The sequence below is a fragment of the Thunnus thynnus genome, chromosome 21 (genome assembly GCF_963924715.1).
Source record: "Thunnus thynnus chromosome 21, fThuThy2.1, whole genome shotgun sequence".
Classification (NCBI taxonomy): Eukaryota; Metazoa; Chordata; class Actinopteri; order Scombriformes; family Scombridae; genus Thunnus; species Thunnus thynnus.
This window is the reverse complement of record NC_089537.1, coordinates 4572229-4592263: the sequence shown is the minus strand read 5'-3', so window position 1 is coordinate 4592263 and position 20035 is coordinate 4572229. Positions and strand designations below refer to the sequence as shown.

Here is a 20035-nt window from a genome sequence, read left to right as displayed (position 1 = left end):
AATAATGCAAACAGTCTCGACTCCGTCTGTACGCCTGTCAGTCAGTCAGGATCGCAGGGTGTGAGCGTCAAGGTCATCGGGTTCATGTGTCCCTTTGATGCTGCCAAATCGTTGTCAGACATCACATGGGTGCGTTTTTGTTCAGCCATGTGCTACCACCAAAACAACCAACCCCCCCCCACCCCCACCCCCCCCCTTCCTCCGCTACACACAAAAACACACAAACACTCACCAACACTTTGTTTGTCTGACCTACATTTTTACAGACACAAACCCAGACACTTATTTATAATTAGCCGACTGAAATAAAAAAAAGTCTGCAGTATATTTTAATTATCTTTAATACAGCAATATAATATATCACTTTCTTTTGAAATACATTAAAAGCATCTGTCAAGAAAATATTCTGTGAATATGAATCCACAATACATTCATATCTTTTAAATACAAAATGAAAATATATATTGTCAGAGGATTTTAAAAAAAAAAAAGAAAAGAAAAAAAGAAAAATCAGCTTTTTAACAGCTGCTATCTTCTCAAACATAATCCAGAAATCGAAAAGTAAATTACAGGAATGAGTTAATGGTCAAATAAGTTTAAAAAGCATGAAACAAAAAAAACAAACAAAAGAAGCAAACATTTAAAAGCGGTTTTAAAGACGGACAGAAGGGGTGACACTCATTACAGCTGTAAAAACTGGACTGGACAGAGCATGCTCACTGGACCACTTTTAATCCAACAGATGTTGAATATTTGCAAGCGTGGAGGGAAAAGATCCTGTAAGCACCTCAGAATTACAGTTATACAAGATAAAAGATTCACATAAATAGAATAAATGGCTGCTTGGTGCAAACACACAGCGATCGACAGATTCGGACTTGATCCAGTGTTGTCATGACAAAAACATGAATATTTATGAGATAACAGTTTCATACACAACAAATAAATAAGTTATCTGACTTTAAACTATCTGCAGATTTACTAAATATAGTTCTCCCAATATATCAAATACAAACAGCTGGGTGCAGGTTCCTTCATAGTTAAGGGAGGTTTTATCACACAAAGATCAGGCAACAGGTTCACAAGGATTTATGTAATAACACTGTGGTGATTTCAGTAACAGCGTTCAGATTTTGTAATGCTTTTGTCAGAATCAACTAGTCAAACAATTCAATTTTTTCAGTGGATAGAAACGTAATAATGAACAATTTGGATAATAGGTAAATTTTATCAAGGAAAATGTCACATTATCTACTTTCTGCTTTTTAAAATTTAAGAATTTGCTGCTTTTATCTATTTTTATAGTGTTATAAATTGAATATATTTGGGGTAAGGGACTGTTGGTCAGGTGAGTGATTCGGACTCTGGGGATTTATCTATTTTAATCTATTTCCTGACATTTTTTACGTTAAATGATTGATCATATAAAAAAAATGGAATAGATTAATTGAGAATGACAATAATCGTTAGCATCAGCCTTATCTTAAGTCACTCAACAAACCCAAAAAGTGATGTGTCCAATCAATGCTTAGCAACTGTTACTAAGCTGTCAAGCTAACGCTACTCAATATGGAGTGATATTCCATGTATGAAAAATTTAAAGGGTGGTGTCTTTTTTATAGCCTTTCAAAAACCAAAAACACAAGAGCAAAAGCACAAGAAAGTGACTAAACTGTGCTTATAAAATGGATAGTTCCAGTCTTTGATTATGATTGGCTGAACTGTGTTTGAAGTCACTGTAAAATACTCTGTAAACACACACACCTGTGACCGCTATCAGTGTTTAGGCTAACGTTAGCGGTTCTGTCCTCCAGCACTCCAGCCAAACTCATTAAGTGCCCTCATCCTAAAAACTCTTTCCTCTTGAAATGTTAAAGTTGAAACTGTTTGAAAATACTAAAAATAAAGCATAAATCTAGCTAACTGCCTTATTTGTCCATTTGCGCAAGCTAAGCAGCTAAAGAGGGCGCTATCAGAACGAAACAAGTCTGATCTTACATTTTTAGGTATCATGCTTATACTAGGACTAACTATCTTTACAGTGCAACTCAAGAATAATGCAGCTCCTTTATTTCTGTCATATAAATGGGTCAACTGGTGACTTTTTGCTTGGCACATGCAGCGTTAGCATGATAGCATGTATGCAGCCATCAAGTACATTAGGAGCCTTTTACATGATTTTTGCTTTAAAAGGAGTTAGCTTGAAACATTAAAAAATCAGCTGGAGATGGCGTTTTCAACCAACCATGTCCTAGCTGTAGCATTAGCTTATGTCCTAGCTGTAGTGTTAGCTTATGCTAGTTAGCTGAAGCTAGCAGTTTTCATTTCAGCTGAGAAAATCCACCGTCGCTAGAAATGTTTAAACATTTTTTGAAAAAAACAACTAAATTTGGATGGTTAATTGGCCACCATTACCATTGTAAACTTCATATGTGCGAGAGCAGAAAGCTTGACAGACGTAGCAACAGTAACTAAGGAGGGAGGGGCTTACAGGAATTCATGCTGTTACCGCGACAACCACAATGTTATTACAAAGGCTGTACTGAATTTAAGATATAAACCGTTAAAATCTTCGGGCGTACCACAAGCTCATGCTGTTCTGTCAAATCCTGTGACACAGATTTATTTTAATACATAATTTCCTTGTCAGCAAAATATTCAGCTATATAGACAAATTTCTAGAAATACGAGCAAAGAGTGAACACCGCAAACCCGACAACAGCATCTTTAGTGTCTCACAGGAAAGCATCCAGCAATACGAACTGCAGCAAAGAGAAACAGGCGGGCAGACATGATGCAGCCTGCTGAAATTTCTGGTATTTGATCAAAAGCGCTGGCAGTCTCTGCCTCACAGTGAATATGGGCTGCACATTTAGTTAATGGCAGTGCTGCCTTCCTGTCCGGAGGGGCGTCCCGCTAATATGAGGCTGGAAAGTCACCGATCAGGGATGTGTGTGTTGGGTTTTATGGTTCAGATTTAGAGCTCCCATTTGATTCTTGACAAAGCTGACCGTTGTTTTCCTGCTCACATCCTTCATAACACCAGCTCAGGTACGAACCGCCCCTCGCTCCGCTGACCCTCAGGCTTCACAGCAGCCAGAGGATGAGCGGATGAGGAGGCAGGCAGAGTCAGAGACAGCGGACTGGTGGAGGTGGTTTCAGGGTTTGACCTCAGTGGCGGGCTCCGTGGCGGGCTCCGTGGCAGGGTCTGGGCAGGCCTGGGCTGAGACGGCTGCAGGTTGGGCCAGAGTGGAGAACCAGGAGGACATGGCTGACTTGGCGCTGGTTAACGCTCCACCCACTGACTGACCTGAGAGCAGAGGTGAAGAACAGCAAGACTTTACTTACAAAGCAGAAGCTTTAGGACATTTTCATATAAATAAATGTCTCTTCCTATTTCTGTTGCTAAGTGATTGATCATCTCTTACATTTTCTGTTCTCAGCGCTTGTTGCCTGGTAGTGGTGATGCTTTTTACATGCTGGTTTGTTGGGATTCAGGCCAGTTAGCATGAGCAGTGATAACCAACATGAAAGAAAATCCAAGAAAGATTGTGACTGTGCTTGATTGATATTTAACTCACTGTGCTTTAAGCTTTGTTGCACCTTTTAGGGCACTGGGTGCACTGCATTTGGCCATGATGGCATGCTGGTTGTTACATAGCAGCAAAGGAAGGAAAATGGGCTTAAATGGAGTGTCTGTTGGGTTTTGGAGTGCACCAATTCTATATTGTCCCCCCAAACTTCATTTTTATTGATGTTTTCAGGCAAGAAGATTGACTTGACACAGGAAACATAATACTTGTCTCTTAACTATGTAATGGGTCACATATTATAGGTATATGTTATCTGTTTTTTTTCTCCAGTATTTTACATATTGATCACATCTTAAAGATAAAGGTACATTTCTCCATACAATTTATTTAATTGATAATTGCAGTCCAGTCGTCCTTTGTTGGGACCAAAAGTATTTAAAATACATCCATGCTATGAGTTTATCCTGGATTCTGTCCAGGTATAATGTGACAAAAAAGCAATTTTCTATTCTAAAATGTCCATTATTTCTTTATATATGAAAGTAATTAAGATGGTCAGCCTTTTTTTTTAAACTATTGAGTCACACAATCTCAGTGCTGAAACACTGCAGCAAAATGAATTAATCTGCACCAAAGATGTGAACAAAATTTAAAAATCAGCATAAAACTTAAGTAGTTGAAGTAACTAAGTCAGCTGGCTGAGAGAGCAAGATGTACCTTGATCTTTATTTTAATCAAAGATCCAACTTTCCATCACAATATCTCAGAATTAGAGAAAATATACAACAAAAACTGGTCCTAAAGCGTAAATACCAATCAAATTCTGTATCTCTGATATCGATTAGTAGATAAATGGAGAATCAATTGACAATTTTAATAATTGATTAATTGTTTGCTGCTTCCAGCTCCTCCAATGTGATGATTTGCTGCTTTTTTCTGCTTTATATCATTGTTAACTGAATATCTTTGGACTGTTGGTTGGATGAAACAAGACACTTGAAGATGTCACTGAGGACTCTGGGAACTTGTGAGGGGAAATGACTCTTCCCTCATTCCTGGTTAAACTTGGGGATTATTTTCTGTGCTTTCTTACCCACTGCCTTCCCCGTCTGGACCACGCTGCGGCTGGTGGTCATCATGGCGTTTCCGATCTTCTTCCCTCGCTCGCTGTTCTGCACTGAGCTGCAGTGGACATGAAAGGGGAGGGGTGTGGAGAGGGGGAACAAGATGTTAACAAATCAGAAATGCACCTCTCACCTCCCTGTGTCCAGTGTGACATTGCAGGAATTCTTTGTCCTTTCCAAGAAACAAACCACACAAAAGTGCCACTGCTAAATGTTGCGCCAACCTGTTAGAGGGAATTACGTAACAGCAGAGAGGCTGAGCAGCAGTCACAGGTGGTGTATCTGATGTTCGGAGCTGACCTGAGAGCGGAAACGACGAGGCTACGTTTCACAACAAATGGAGAGCTAAATGTAGCCCCGTCTGGCTTTATCTGACCAGCGGCCTGGTCCGAGTCCAACATGCAACCTTTCACGTGGATCCCAGCTGACCTGACATTCAGCGGGAATCTCACTCTGTATCATCTGGGGGCAAACAGCAGCGTTGTTTAAAAAGACGATGTGGACACATGTCAGCAGCTGCCGAGCACAGACGTCTGTCAGTCTAACACTCGAAACCTTCACGCCTTCTAATGAGCCAATTATTTCATCTGAAAATAAACTCTGTCGCTGTGAATTTTTTACCACAGTGCAGCTGCCTGTAGTGGATTGTTACCTTTGAGGATATGCTTCCATTTTTAAAACGTGACACGTTTTCTTTGTTTTGGCAAAAAGGACAAGACGGATCTGTCCACAAATGCGGCAGAGGAACACACTTCTGCATCTTCAGTGGTGACCTGATGCTGCAGTAGAGGATTCAACTAAAAAGCTAAACCAATAAACTCATCACAAATCTTTGAACAATACCGCCTTTTTGCTCCCAATGCTTTTCTCTCCATGAAGATTGATCCCTCTCTGACTCACCAACAACCTGTTTCAACAGGAATTACTTCACATTAAGGACACCATGAAGACACCATTTTATGGGATCTTTAAAGTAAAAATGAGCAAATGATTTTAGTTATATATTAACCAAACATTATGCCATCTGCATGGTCGAATGTTGTGTTAAACAGAGAGTGAGATTAGAAGTGTGTTAAATACGAAGCTAGTGTTAGGAGGCAATTAGCCTAGCTTAGCATAAAGACTGGAAGCAGGGGGAAACAGCTAGCCTCTAAAGCTAATTAAGATGCTGTATCTCTGTATCTCCACAGAAAAACAGAAATGTAAATATGATAATTTGTGGTTTTATGGGTAGTTACATCCTGGAACAACAGTGTATCCATCCACCAGTTGCCTCGTAACTTCATGGTGACGACAAGACTCTTGGAAGTTTCTGGCTGCTGTAGTTCTGGCACATAAACCACAAATTGTTGTTGTTTTTATATTTTTTATGTGTGTGTGTATATACAAGCTAAACAATCAAGACATGTTATTTAGTGAAATTTAGCTGGTAGATTTTTAACAATTGGGCAGAGCCAGGCTAGCTGTTTCCCCCTGTTTCCAGTCTTTATGCTAAGCTAAACTAACCACCTCCCTTCACTAGTTCCATACGTGACACCAGACATGACAGTAATCTCTCTCTCTCTCTCTCTCTCTCTCTCTCTCTCTCTCTCTCTCTCTCTCTCTCTCTCTCTCTGGGAAAGGAAGCAAATAAGTGTGTTTCCCAAAATGTTGAACAATCCCTAAAAACAGAACAAGTAAATACCAGATGATTAGAGCTGCAACGATTAGTTGATTAATTGATTGATGGTTGCAGCTTCTGAAATGTGAGAATTTGAAGTTTTTCTGTGTCATACATGATGGTAACTGAATTTTTTAGGATTTTGGACTGTTGATCAGACAAAACATGACATTTGAAGACGACACCATGAAATCATAGTAATTTTGACTGGCATTGTTCACTATTTTCTGGCATTTTAAAGACAAAACAATTAATAAACGATTAATTGAGAAAATAATCCGCAGCCCTACAGATGATACGAGTAAAAGAGACATAAAAACATGAAATGAAAACCAATGAAAACATGAGCAAAGCTGCAGTTTAACATTGGTAAAAGCATTTTTTGAAGATTCAACCAGATTGCAGAAAAAAGCTAAAAGGAAGAGACAGAAACTAGTCGATGACAAGGGTAAAAACTGATACAGAAGTCTTGCATCTAAAGGGACAAATGGGGTTCAAACACGAGGGGAAAATGACAGATTGCACCTTTAACATGATGCTCACTCCTTCCTAATTATTCAATGACAGAATTAAATCTGAGCCACTGACAGAGGGGAAAAAAAATCTGGTTTGTGGTTAATCTAAAACAGAGCTGCAGGACATCTAGTCTGGATATGAAACCTAAAACCAAAGAGAAAGTGAGAAGTGTGTGTGTGCTGCCGGCATGACTGATGTCATTCATACACACCACAGACAGATACAGTGTTTATCTGACCGCAGCATCAACATGACACCGCTCTCTGCAGAACGAGCCCAGCGGAGCGTGAACTGGCACCGTGACTCGCTGCCACTGTGGCGTCTCAGAGTCAGACAGCTGTCCTGCAGCGCCATCGCTCACGGGATACCCAGCGGATCCACCAAACAAGCTGCGGTTGCCATAGCGCTTGTTGCTAGGATCAATAATCCAGGTCCACAGCCTGCACGTCCACCAGGAATCTGTCCTCGCTGTGCCAGCTTCCTTTTGTGCTGAGATACTGAGCGTGTTTTTAAAATCACTCAGCTTAAAGCCAGTAGGTGTAGAATATTGTGTTTATTCTGATGGCTTACATTTGTATTTGTATCAAGATCAGACAATCTCTCAGCCTTGCATTGCCAACCTGGTACCTCTCAGTTCATTTTCAATTTACGAGGGACGTTATCAATGGGCAAGTGGGTAGCTCCCAGTCTGAAAAGTGAAGCCAATGTGGAAGTGCCTTAAACCTGCATGCTTTATAATGGCCAGCAGGGGGGCAAATCCATTGGCTCCAAAAAGAAGTCAGATTGTATAGAAGTCTATAAGAAAATGACCCTACTTCCCTCAGTAAACAGTTTCCCAATGAGTTTAAGGTCTCAATCACTAGTGTAAAGTGTTCTTCAATACAGCATGATGTTCATTTAGTAAATTATGGCCCCATTTAGAGTAAAATAGATGATAAAGTAGGGTATGCTTTAGGGCATGGTTACCTTGTGATTTACAAGTCGCTACCACGGCGACAACGCTGACCATGGTGTAACCGCAGATTCAGATTCAGATTCAATATAGGTGTAGCTGCCACTATTTCACAGTGTGTTTTCAGTTCATGAAAGTTAACTGCAACATTTTGGTCACCTAAAAAGGTTTTATTCAGTGTTCGGTTGTACAAAAGGACGTGTTGGCTGTTCACTTTTTCCAGTGAGTACATTTTCTTTTAATGGTTTTAGACCTGTTTTTTGCTAGCGAAAATTAGCATTAGCATTATCACAGTTAACCATAGACTGTAAATGCACAGTGGTAACCATGTTAGCAGCTAGCGCTAGGGTCAGCTCCACCCTCTCGTCCAAATATGGTCACAAATTCAAAATGGGGACAGTCAAATCGCTAGACTCAAGGCCTCAAAATGGCAGTCCACAAACCAATGGGTGACATCACAGTGACTACGTCCATATTTTTTTTACAGTCTATGTCAAAGGGTAAAACCAAGATGCATTTGGATAGACCTACAACCAATCAGAGCAATGAAACATGTGACATAGCACTGAGCAACGTAGCACCTCTGTACAGATAAATGGTTGTGATTGGCCAGACCTGGGCCAGGTCAGCTGGAAATCTGTCTTAGCAAATAAAACATGAGCTCGCAGATTTGTCTAGTTCAGGCTTAGTCAGGCTAATAATCCCCCCAAAAATACAATACCCATAAAATACAATGTGTTGTAGTGGAGTCTTGGTGGTTTATGTGTGTTTACCACTAGGGGGCACAAAAGTCAGACATTTTTAAATTCTGCACATAGTGGCTTTAAAACTTTAAGTAGTTATTTGCGCTTTGCAACAGTATAGTCGTAATAAATAATAATATAATAATAATATAAATAATGCATAATCATATAAAATAATAATAACCAATAGAATAATTAAATAAATAAATAATCGATAGTAGGAATTACCGTAATATTACTGGTCAATGCCTTTCATATGTTGAGACTTCTGGCCTTCATCACTTATTTCTCAGGCTTTACAATATTTTAAGACAAAAACTTTTTGCAAATTGAGATTTTATCATGTTTTAATTCCCACTAATTGCCAACAAAGCTCTGTAACACGTACGTGTATATTCCTGAGGTCTAACAGAAGTGTTGAATGCATTTCCTTCCTCATAAATAATTTGCAAAGCTAATTTTAAAAAAACTATTTGTTCGCTAGCAGTCATACCCTTCCCTGCCTTTTACTGGTGCATTGCAAAGTTTCTTGGTACGTTACAGCTATCAACTGTCGACCAATGGAAAAACATTCGGCGGGAATGTGTGTCATGTTTCCCCGAGCGCTCGTACACAAATGCGTCCTCAAGCTCATCCGTTTGATCCAAACAAAATGGAGACTCGCTCATAAAAACATTGCTCAATGGAATTAACTAGTGGTCATATTCAAAATGTACAAGTTAAATGTAAACTTAATGCTATTATCTTTTGTTTTTTATGTCTTTTGTATCCGTTTTTTATGCTGAAACATACAACTTAAAATCAAAATCTACTCTTTAAAGTTTGTTAACAGAGTCTTTATACTGAATTTTCACATAAAAACACAAAAAAATGATTTGATTTGAACAAACTCTTCCATAATGTATCTGAATACCTCAAAACTGGAACTACCCATCTGAGGCTTCAGATTCAATAAGGTCTTTTCAATTTTACACCTTTATTTTCACGCCTTTCATTAATGTAATGTAATTGTTATATTGCTCCAGTTTAATATGCTGCTAAATGTTCTATTTTTGTATTTTTTGTACTTCTTTATAATTATTTCATTGGTTTTACTTGTCAGTTTATATTCTCAAAAAAATTCCAAATGGGCCTTTAACTTCTACTACAGATTTCAAAGCTTCCAATGAAAATATGTGTGAATTACCTTGAAATGTGTACAAAATAATGTACTGGACAGTATATATAGTATATATAATATAGAATAACGAGTTATGCTCAATATACTTTAAGTGTGCTTAAATGTGAAGATGTATGGAAAAAGTTATAACAACTTTGAAGCTGTTAAGGGGAAATTTGGGTGGAATAATGGAAACTCTGTGGCTCATGTGTGGTTAAATGTTCATATTTATACTTTTTTTTTCTGATACCACCCAGTTTCAAACTGGTTTTCTACAATCTCAGTATTTCCCCTGAGCTACAGTGTACTCTGTTAGCTCAGAAAGGAGCCTGGCAGACACTCTGACTCTCCATCTAGCTGACTGACCCAAATAAACAGCTCCTTATGTAGCGTGGAGTCATACGCTGACAATAAAGAACGATCCTCTAACAGTGTGTCTCTGCCTGCAGCCGCGCAGCTCGTCACATGACTCTTGTTTTCTGAGAACATCTCTGCCACCGGCTGCTCTTTGTCCAACACTGGTGACGAGGAAAGATGAAAAGGGTTGGCTGTGTTTGCCCGCAGTGCCTCCATAATACACATGCAACACAGCACATTCACAAGGAAGTCAAGCGTAGGGCCTAGTTTTTTTTTTTTTTTTGTTTTTTTTTTATCCAGGGAGTATAAATAGAGAGGAGGTGGCAGGGCAGCAACAGCGGGACAAAGAGTTTTCATCCTCATGTGAGGTGAGAGTGACGAGCTCAGCAGCTTTCCACTTCTACTTTCTCCACCATCCTGACAAGTGGGATACGTCAAACCAGTCACCGTCTGTCCCACTAACCCCAGTCTCCCCCCCCTCCCCCCACCCCCACCCCCCCACACACCCCCTCAACTCCCTCCCTTCGTCCAGGCTCAAGTCGCAGGAAAACAGCTCCATGTTTACTGAGGCAGAGAGAGTTTTCCACTGACTGATGAGAGGCAACAAGGCAATGCTTTGGGGTTAGGAAAATGTCACCAAAAAGAAAAAAAAAAAAGAGTCTCCATTGTAAACATGAATTACTGTGAATCTCCAGATGATTTGACGCTCAGAAAGTAAACTCAACATTAGAGCCTGAGCGGCGTATCTGCATATAAATGGCTGATAAGTAACTAAACATTCCTGTATACAAATAATTAAAATTATGTATTTATAAAACTTTATATATAGAGCACATTTATGGGCAAAAGTTACTGAGTGCTTTACGAAAAAACTAATTACACAACAGACAACCACAATAAGACACTGAAATATGGAATAAAATAAGAGTTAATGTCAAAAACATATGTTTGATGTAGTTAAGAAACTGTGTCGCCAATAGATAATATGTCCACCAGAATGAAAAATATCACTTAATATTCATAATACATGCTTGCTCTGACATTATGTCATTTAATGTTTATTATAGTTTATATAATATATATTTATTTTAGGTTTTATAGGCTGTATTTTATATAATTTACTCTTTTCTTTCTTTTCTCAACTGTTATAGAAATTTGTGTTTCTGTGAAGCTGTTTTTGACAAGTTTATATTTCAACTGTAAACTGCTCTGCTCATTACTTACATTACATATCTCACAATTCTTCTGTTTCTGTAATTCTAGTATCTGCTCATTACTTACATTACATATCTCACAACTCTTCAATAATGTAATTTAAGGATTATTTTGACTCTCTCATATCGAACTCGGTATCAGTACCACTCAGCTGCACTAGAAACTAAGGTAACGCTTTACTTTGAGTAATTTGAAGGTATTTAACGGAACTTTTGACAACATTTTACAGAGAGGGAGGTGTAATTTGGTACACATTATAAGAAAAAACAGTAAGTACCCACTAATTATATTTGGGTTCATACATAGTTGCTTATTTGCAAAAAATTGAGGTAGATTAGACTCTTAACAGTTTTTTAATAGTGAGAAAATACTTTGTTTTCAGAGTGTAGTTTTCTGTGATAATTGCTAATTCTTAGGACATTTCTTTGTGTAATTTGGTAGTGTAAGAGAAATGCATTCATTACAGAGTTTTTAAGAAAAAAATCTAATATGTAGTTTGACACACAAAACTACACACTGAAAACAAAGTATTTTCTGTCTGTTAAAGAATTAAGAGTCTAATTTATTAAGAATGTTTGAAAGTTAAGAAAGTAACAACTATGTATGAAACAAACTAGCTTAACACTTTTTCTTTCTTTTTTCTTATAATTTGCATCAAACTGCACCATCATCTCTGTAAAATGTCATAAAAATTAACCGTTAAATACCTGTAAATTACTCTGAAAAATTTCCAGGAAATTAGTATAAAATTAAAGGACCTGAAAAATGAAGCAGGTTTGCAGGGTATCAACCATCAGTTTTGATCTTTCTCTGCTCTCAAAAACAAATTACAGCTGAGCTGAGCTTAGCAGAGTAACAGGAAAATCAGCTGGTGTCTTTAATGATCCAAAAACTGTTTCTCAATAAAAACACTGTTGTGTCATCACACGCATGGACAAAAATAAAAGGAGTCCTGGAAGTTTTACTTGCTGATCGAGGTGATTAGAGCAAGTAGACTATAATGTGTATTATTATTATTAACAACAATAATAATAATAATAATAATAATAATAATAATAATAATAATAATAATAATAATAATAATAATAATAATAATATAGTGCATTATAAAGTGTGAAGATCAACAACATTGAGCCCAGAGTTAATTTCAATCTGTAATAAAAAAAATAAAGGATCAAACAGGTGCACTAATGTATCAGTATATGATTAATATCAGCTTTTAGCTGCAATTCTGGTTATCAGACTAATATTATATTTACTGCGGGTATGTGGGGATTGTATAACGGGCATGTTAATACAGTCTGTCACATAATACAACTGTCAAATTAGCAGAATTTCTTGGTCTTCAGTGTCTGAAAGCTGAAACTGTTTCACTATTTCTACCAAGACTCTTTGATGATGCTGTTTCAGTAAATGTGGGTGAAAAAATATGAAATATTAGTGTTTCTCATCCACATCAATACATCTCTATTATTGACTTTGTGTTCTTGGATTTAATAACCGTCTTTAGTTTTTTGTCGTGGTTGAGAGGATTTCAACATCCGTCAGAGATGGAAGTCTGCGAGGCTCTAAACTTCTGACAGTCAATAAACACTCATCTCTGACGTTCAAGGTCGCAGTGAAGACCGAGCCGTTTATCTGCCGTCACGCCTTCACGTCTGCGTTTAGTGAACACGTGTAGGCAAACCTCACGCACACACACTGGGCTGAATCCCCCCCCGCTCTGACACAAAGCTGAGGCAGGAAATGAGACGCGTTAATTCCCCGAGAAGCTCAGATGGCCGAGCGCCGAGCTTCCTGTCTGCACCCCCCCCTTGTGACCCCCCCCCCGCCACCGTAGCGGCTATATCCAGAGTTTTATAGCGCAGTGAATGGAGCCGAGAGCAACACGTGCCCCTTTAACCCCCCTCCTGGTGTGCAAAGGCATCAACACACCATACTCTGACCCCCTGTCTCCACTTTTCAAATCCTCTCATGGGACAGAAAATCTCGTCTCTCCATCATCTGAGACGTAGACAAGACTGGATTACTGACCAGCCTCCCCAGTTTTTACCCACAAATATTTGAATATGCACCATTAAAACACCACCGTGAGTCAAAATCTAGCTTTCAGAACTACTTTTTCTAGTTGATATCGTAATTGCATGTGCATATTCTTAAAGATCCCTTCCAGAGATGTTTAAAGACATATGAAAATATATATAAAATGCTTTGAATCATAATAATTTAAAACTAGTGACTAAAAAATCCAGAATCTATGAATATGTTTTCCTGTTGGACACATGATGTCTCCTACTTCACTGTGAAATTCATTCTCAGTATTTGTGCACTGGAGGCTTCGAGTTTCCACATCACACTTGTGTACGTTGAATACTGGACCGCGATTGGCTCCGAACTAGTTGTGATGTCACACATGATGCTCGTAGATACACGACTTGAACTTGAGATTTGAGATGAGCAAACTTTCCTCCTTCAGCAGATGAGTGTGAAAACAAACTCTGCACATACATCATTCCTTAATGTGAACATTTATCACATGACAACAAGATAAAATTAAAAATTATAGTTACATGAGACAAGTAATTATAACTGCAAGCTGTAGAAACTGACATTGAAATCAATGTTATTGTTATAATATTCCAAACTAATTTCTTTTTGCTCTTTTTCATCTTATCTGGCTCACTTTTTTGGCTTTTATTTCACTTTTTTTATCCACCATTTCTGATTTAAATGCGGTGCAGATAAACTAAACCCAGTAGAAGCTTCCTCTACAGTTTGTCTGTGTGTTTGCTTACCGAGGCATTACGACAAAGTTCACAGGCCGTGTCACCGAACACCCGAGGGTAAAGTGAGAGCCGCGAGTATCACGGCCAAGCAGATCCGCCCGTGTTCTCACCATAAAGCTAAGTTAGGGATGGAGACACACTCACGGTGGGGGCATTTATCTGACGCGTAACACTAGAAGCGGTGCTCCAGCTGTGGACGGAGTCATGTTTCATCCACACTTCCTGGAAAGAAACCGGAGCCTTGGCTTTAAGGAGTCATCAGCTCCTGTTTTTTTGAGAATGAAACCGGCTCATAATTAATGACTTTGACTGATATGAGTTCAGTTCAGTCACTTTATCATCACAGATGGGAGACTTGACTTGCAGTGAAGGGGCACAAGATACAAAACAACACAAGTACAGAAGCAAAAAGTACAAAAATGTTTCCTGTAAATACAATAAGAATTACATGTGCAGATTAAGCAGGGTTATTGCAATACTCCTATTACACTTGAACCAGGGTTCTCTGAATCTACTGCCTGAGGGAAGAGTTTCAAACTCAAAGTGAAGGGGGTGGTCTGTGCGGTCTAATATAGACCTGGCCCTGCAGAGAACCTGCTGGTCAAAGATAGCCGTCAGGGGGGTCTGTAGGACACCTATCACCTTACCGGCCACCTTCACAATATAGCTCAGGTGGTTTTTGTCCCGTTACCATACCGAGAAATCATAGAAAAAGTAAGAACAGATTCAATAAATGACTTTCCTATCTACAGACCGCATCAGAATTTGCATCAAATTTCAGCTTATTATCAACAACTGTTCCAACATATTTTCACTGTTCTACAAACTCGATGCCAGTTCCTTTGACGAAGGTCTGACATGGTGTGGTGTGGAATGATTTCCTTCTAAAATCAGTGACCATATCGTTGGTCTTTGTGGCATCTAACTGGAAGAAGGCCTCATCACACATCACACGTTTGACAAACTCATCAATCACCGGCCCATCCTCGCTGTCACCGCAACCCCCCCCCCTCCCTCCACCCTAACCCGAGTCCACTCTGACCAGTGAGCTGCTATATCCATCTACCAACACAGCATGAAGTAACACTCAGCCTGCTGCTCTCTGTAACATACAGTATTCATGTGAAGCATTCAGAGCCGGGTGGGAGCGCACCGAGCACCGCAGCATTTGGAAATGTAATCATCAACAGCGTACAGGCCTGGTGGGCCGCCAAGCCTAGTGGGCCGCCAGGCCAACGGGAACCCCCGCCAGGCCAAAAAAATCTTTTTTTAAAGCCAAAAATAACACCAAATATCCGTTCATTTGGAAATCAATAAATCATTTCCAAGTTCCAAAATGCGTCTGTCTGTGTTATTGCCTGGGAAAGTCTTGACATGGACCCCCCACTCCCGCCCCAAAAGAAACAAAATGTTTTATTTTTGTTATTTATCTAATTTATGTGCACTCGTTTTATCTCAGATCAGTGTGAGAGTCTCTACTGCGTTTTGCTTTCTGCTCTCTGGCGAGGCAACGCACACACACAGCGGAGCAGAGGAGAGGCAAGTGAAGGTAACGTTACTCGAGTTGACAACACTCGTTACGTTACTGTAAGTGCAATAAAAGCTTTGTAAAAAGTCAAGAAGGATAATTTATTAATGTAATCTGCCCAAAAGGTGGACAGACGTCGACCCCAAACACCTGAAATTCAGGCCAAATTATCTGCGTTTTTTTTTAAACATACCCAACCTGGATCTGCCGACAGTGGTTAGGATGCTGGAAGCTATTTAAAAAACATGTTCTGAGTGGATCACTGGGAAACAACATAACCCCAAAACAGTCAACTTGAGGGAAACACTGATCAGAGGACTAAACCATTTAACTGACTTGATTCCATTTTTTATTCTTTTTGTGGAGGATTTACTTCAAAGATTTCTGTTTTTAACCTTTTCTGTTCATTTTAACTTTGTCTCTTAGATGACAAAAACCTTTTTGTCCTCTACAGTGTTTTACTACCTTTTTGTTTAAACTCTTAATTTGACTCTTCTGTGTTTCTGGGCCTGAGACAAAAAGCCGACAACCTGTTGAGATGACTTGTTTGTAACGAGGTATAAAGTCCTCTCTGCTCTCCGCTCTGTCCATGTTCACGTGTCCTGATGGAATCAGAAACCTTTTGTATATTATTTTGCATCCTGAAGATAATAATTTTTGAATAATTTCCTCCTTTATTCTTGCTAATAACTGCAGACTTTCATGATCACCACTGAGGAAACTGACAACACGTTATCATTATTACAAGCTGGAGTCTCAAACTACTGCAGCTGCACACATGTTAAGAATTAATTGTTAAATTCAACCCATAAATATACATTTTAATTTTTCTGCCCAATTTAGATTTTTCTCCAGTGTTTCATTTTAGTTTTCTAGGAAGTCTGGAGCACAGTCAGCATCAAGGGGAGGACAAAAACTCATCTCTTATAAAGCTCAAATCTTGCGCTCAAATTAATATTTTGTGCTCATTAATCAACATTAAACAATACTGTCAACATTTTAATGAATGTTTAAGGGTTGCAAAAAATATCAGAGTGTTGTAAAGTATATCCACATATCTTTGTCCATAATCAAAACTTAAACTCACCACAAGTAGCAAACATTGAGCAACAATATGCTTAAATTGCTTTATATAAAGTTTAAAGTGTTTTTAGAGGTTTTTTTTACAGAGACTATTTTTCATTTTGTCTTTTTACACTAGTGGGACACTGACCTGATGAATGTTACATCATTTTGTCACCATAAGAGGGCAGCAGCATGCACGTTTTGATGGGAACTCTGTCAACTGAGCTTCAGCCAAAAAAAACACAACAAACCTGACACAATGCTGCTGACTCTGCACTACACCTGTGTCTTCCTCATCTTCCTCGTCTTGTTATTAATGTTTTACATGTTACTGTTCCTGATTCTGTGTCTTAAAGTTGTTGTTTTATGCTGCTGAGGTGAAGTCAAAGACACATTTTTTTTTTACAACAGTGGACAATAAAGTTGTTGTATCGTACTGCGAATAGCAGGATATGACAGAATGTAAACTCACTGTGACAGCCGCAGCTTCACATCAGCAACACTGTACTGTCCTTGGAACGGATGTCTACAACAGAGAAGCAAAGCAGAAGGTCATTCATAAATAATACGTCACACACCAGACAATAAAAAAGGTTATTTATCAAGGATCTTGTTTCTAAAAGCTGATTTAAGCCACAAAATGTTAAGATGGTTTATTTCATGGAGACGATGGCAGCCAAGATTATGTATTTAAGCTTAAAAGCACCACTGTGGCTCTTTTCTTTGTGTTTTATAAATGCATTTTAGTGTTATGTTGTGTTGATGCAATAAAAAAAAAAAATCAGGTGAAAAATAACACATTTCACACAAAGTTCCTACAAATTTTCCTTTTGAGAAAGAAATTAAAGTTGTTTTAACAAAGCAGATTATGTTCGGGTACTGAAAGTTGTCAGTTTTATAATATTTAATAATATTTATTTATTATAATATTTGTTCTCTGACTTAATTTTGCTCATTTAAATGTTACTACTTCTATTTAACATTTAAAAACATTGGCTTCTTTTGTTAAAGTAAGGATTTTTGTAAGAATTATCACTACCGAAATTCAAGTATCATGAAGGTACTAGTACAGAAAATAATACTACTACAATATTTTCAGATGAACAATAGAAATGAGAAACAAACAGGCTAAATCACCATATAAAAATCCTGTTAAATATGCCGTTATGCAGAAGCTAAAATGACACGACAGCACGTTGTTACTGGCTGTCAAAGTAACTCTAAACACGCTTTTCTGCTTGTGAGTTTTCCACGTAGACAGCAGTCAGAAATATCAACCGTCAGAGCAACAAACGGAGATATTTCTCACTGTAAATAGAGCTCAAAAGAAGGAATTAGTTTGGGGAGGTGGCATGAAAAAAACAAAATCCTATGAGGGAGTGTCATGGTTTAAAAAAGAGTTTTAGAGCCACTAATCTAAAGCTTTGGGGATTTTTTTACATTTTTTACACTGTTTTAACTGTTCAATTAAATTAAAAACTGCTGTTTTTTCCAGGGTAAAAAACGCCAGCAGCAGGAATCTTGGTTACTTTAAACTGTATGAACCACTAACTTCTGGTAATCTGTCCACCTACCCCGGGGTGATGGCGGCCATGGCGGGGTGCTTGTTGCTGTACCACACCCGGTAGTTGTGGGTGATCTTCCAGGCTGTGATGAAAGGCGCGCCGTAATCCGCCAGCAGCCTCTCGTTATCTGCACACAGGAAACAAAAAAAAAAAAAAAAAAAAAAAAGAGTGAACACGATTAGTTGCATAACTGGATTTATTCTCATTTTCTGCAGAGAGTCGATTATGTGCGATTCAACAATTACAGCTCATGTCATAATTAGTGAAGCTTCTCTCTACAGCGGAAAACACAGAATCAACTTATCATAAAACGGACGAGGACATGAGTCAGCTGCACCTTTTGAAAAAACAAATCCCTTTAAGTTTTTTTTAAATTTAACTGGAAATAAATTTAAATTTAAGAATTAAGAAACAGAAAACTAGACGATACAATTAACAGAGATAATAAAAGTTGTGGAACTTTACATGAAAACAACCTTAACTTTTAATATTAAACTCTCTTACAGGCACATTTTGGCATATTTTGCTGCCTCTTTGTGGACATTAAGAGTCATGCACCTTTCAAGCAGCCACTGAGCACATATAGTGAATTGTGAATTGTTTTGTTTGTTAAAATTATACTTATAGTATTTTCGTGATGCTCTGGAACACATTGACTGTTTCTGAGCTCACAAATCTTCACAGCAGAGCCTGAGAAATATTCAAAAATCCACATGAAACTAGTTGCTACAACAAGAGGAGGCCTAGATGAAGTGGAGGAAGTAAAAATTGTTGCAGCGAAGTGCCAAATGTTTATAATGGGTGCCTAATATTAGCGAGAGAGAGGACATGGACGTAAACCGTCTGACTAGAAGAGGCAGAAACAATTTTCTTAGCTTTCCTTGGTGGTGCATTTAAGGACAATCTGACATCTAAGAATTCATATTAATCTGTGGAAAAGCACCAAATTCATGAGCTATGTTGTCGGAAAGTCTAATCTGATAAATCAAAAGCACAACATGAGGAGCACAACAAGTGGGCAGCTGCAGTAAAAAAGAGTTTGCATGTATGATCTTTTAAATGACATGAGGTCTAGTTGTTTGGGATTAATTAAGAGTGAACATAATTATAGTGAGACTGTACTTAAAATTACTTAATAATCAAATTTAGATCAAATATATTTAAAGACTTATAGGCTTTTTGATAGCCTGCAGATACTCTGGATTAAACTAACGAATTAATGGAGATGTAAGTAAAATCTTAATAGAAGTGAGAGAATTATTGAACAGATTGAATCAATCAATAGGCGAGTGAGTTATAGATAAAAAGGACAAATAATGATTCTTCCTGCCTTGCTGTATTGCAGAGGACAGTAAGGAGTGGATGTAGAGGGTGAACTGGGCTCTGATCCACTCGTCTCCGCCCTCCCAGCCCGTCCCGTCCAGGAAAACGTCGTCGCGGTTCTCCGTCACGTGTTTGACCAGGTAGTCGGCAAAACGCAGGTCTGCCGTCGTCAGGCTCAGGATCTTCCGTAGCTCGGGGTCGTGGATCTGGACGCGAGCTTCTTCCACCTGAAACACACACGTACGGCAAACAAACTCATTACTTTCATCACATTAATATTAAAATAAACCCGCAGCGGATGAAGGACTCACTTCAACAATAGCGTCGCTGAGGTGCCTCTGCTGGCGGAAGAGGATGTTGGTCGCCCCGGCAACGAAGCCGCGCACCGTCACGTCTGATAGGAGGTGATGCTGCTGCAGAGCCATGTAGGGCAGACACAGGTAACCCTGGCAACAAAAGGCAAAAGGTCACTCTCTGTGTGAATATCAGACAAGTGACTTCATCTGGGC

At 38.7% G+C, this 20035-nt stretch overlaps 1 protein-coding gene across 1 annotated transcript in view; it reads right to left on the bottom strand.

Moving 5' to 3' along the window:
• Window positions 1-1287: 1287 nt before the first annotated feature.
• avl9 (AVL9 homolog (S. cerevisiase)) overlaps window positions 1288-20035 on the bottom strand; it is a 34267-nt gene continuing 15519 nt past the window's right edge. The window contains exons 11-16 of the mRNA XM_067578786.1: window positions 19838-19972; window positions 19534-19753; window positions 18213-18330; window positions 17111-17164; window positions 4627-4715; window positions 1288-3310 (exon numbers count right to left, since the gene is read on the bottom strand). Coding sequence (XP_067434887.1) covers window positions 3159-3310; window positions 4627-4715; window positions 17111-17164; window positions 18213-18330; window positions 19534-19753; window positions 19838-19972 — 768 coding nt within the window. The 3' untranslated portion in view covers window positions 1288-3158. The remainder of the gene's footprint in view (window positions 3311-4626; window positions 4716-17110; window positions 17165-18212; window positions 18331-19533; window positions 19754-19837; window positions 19973-20035) is intronic.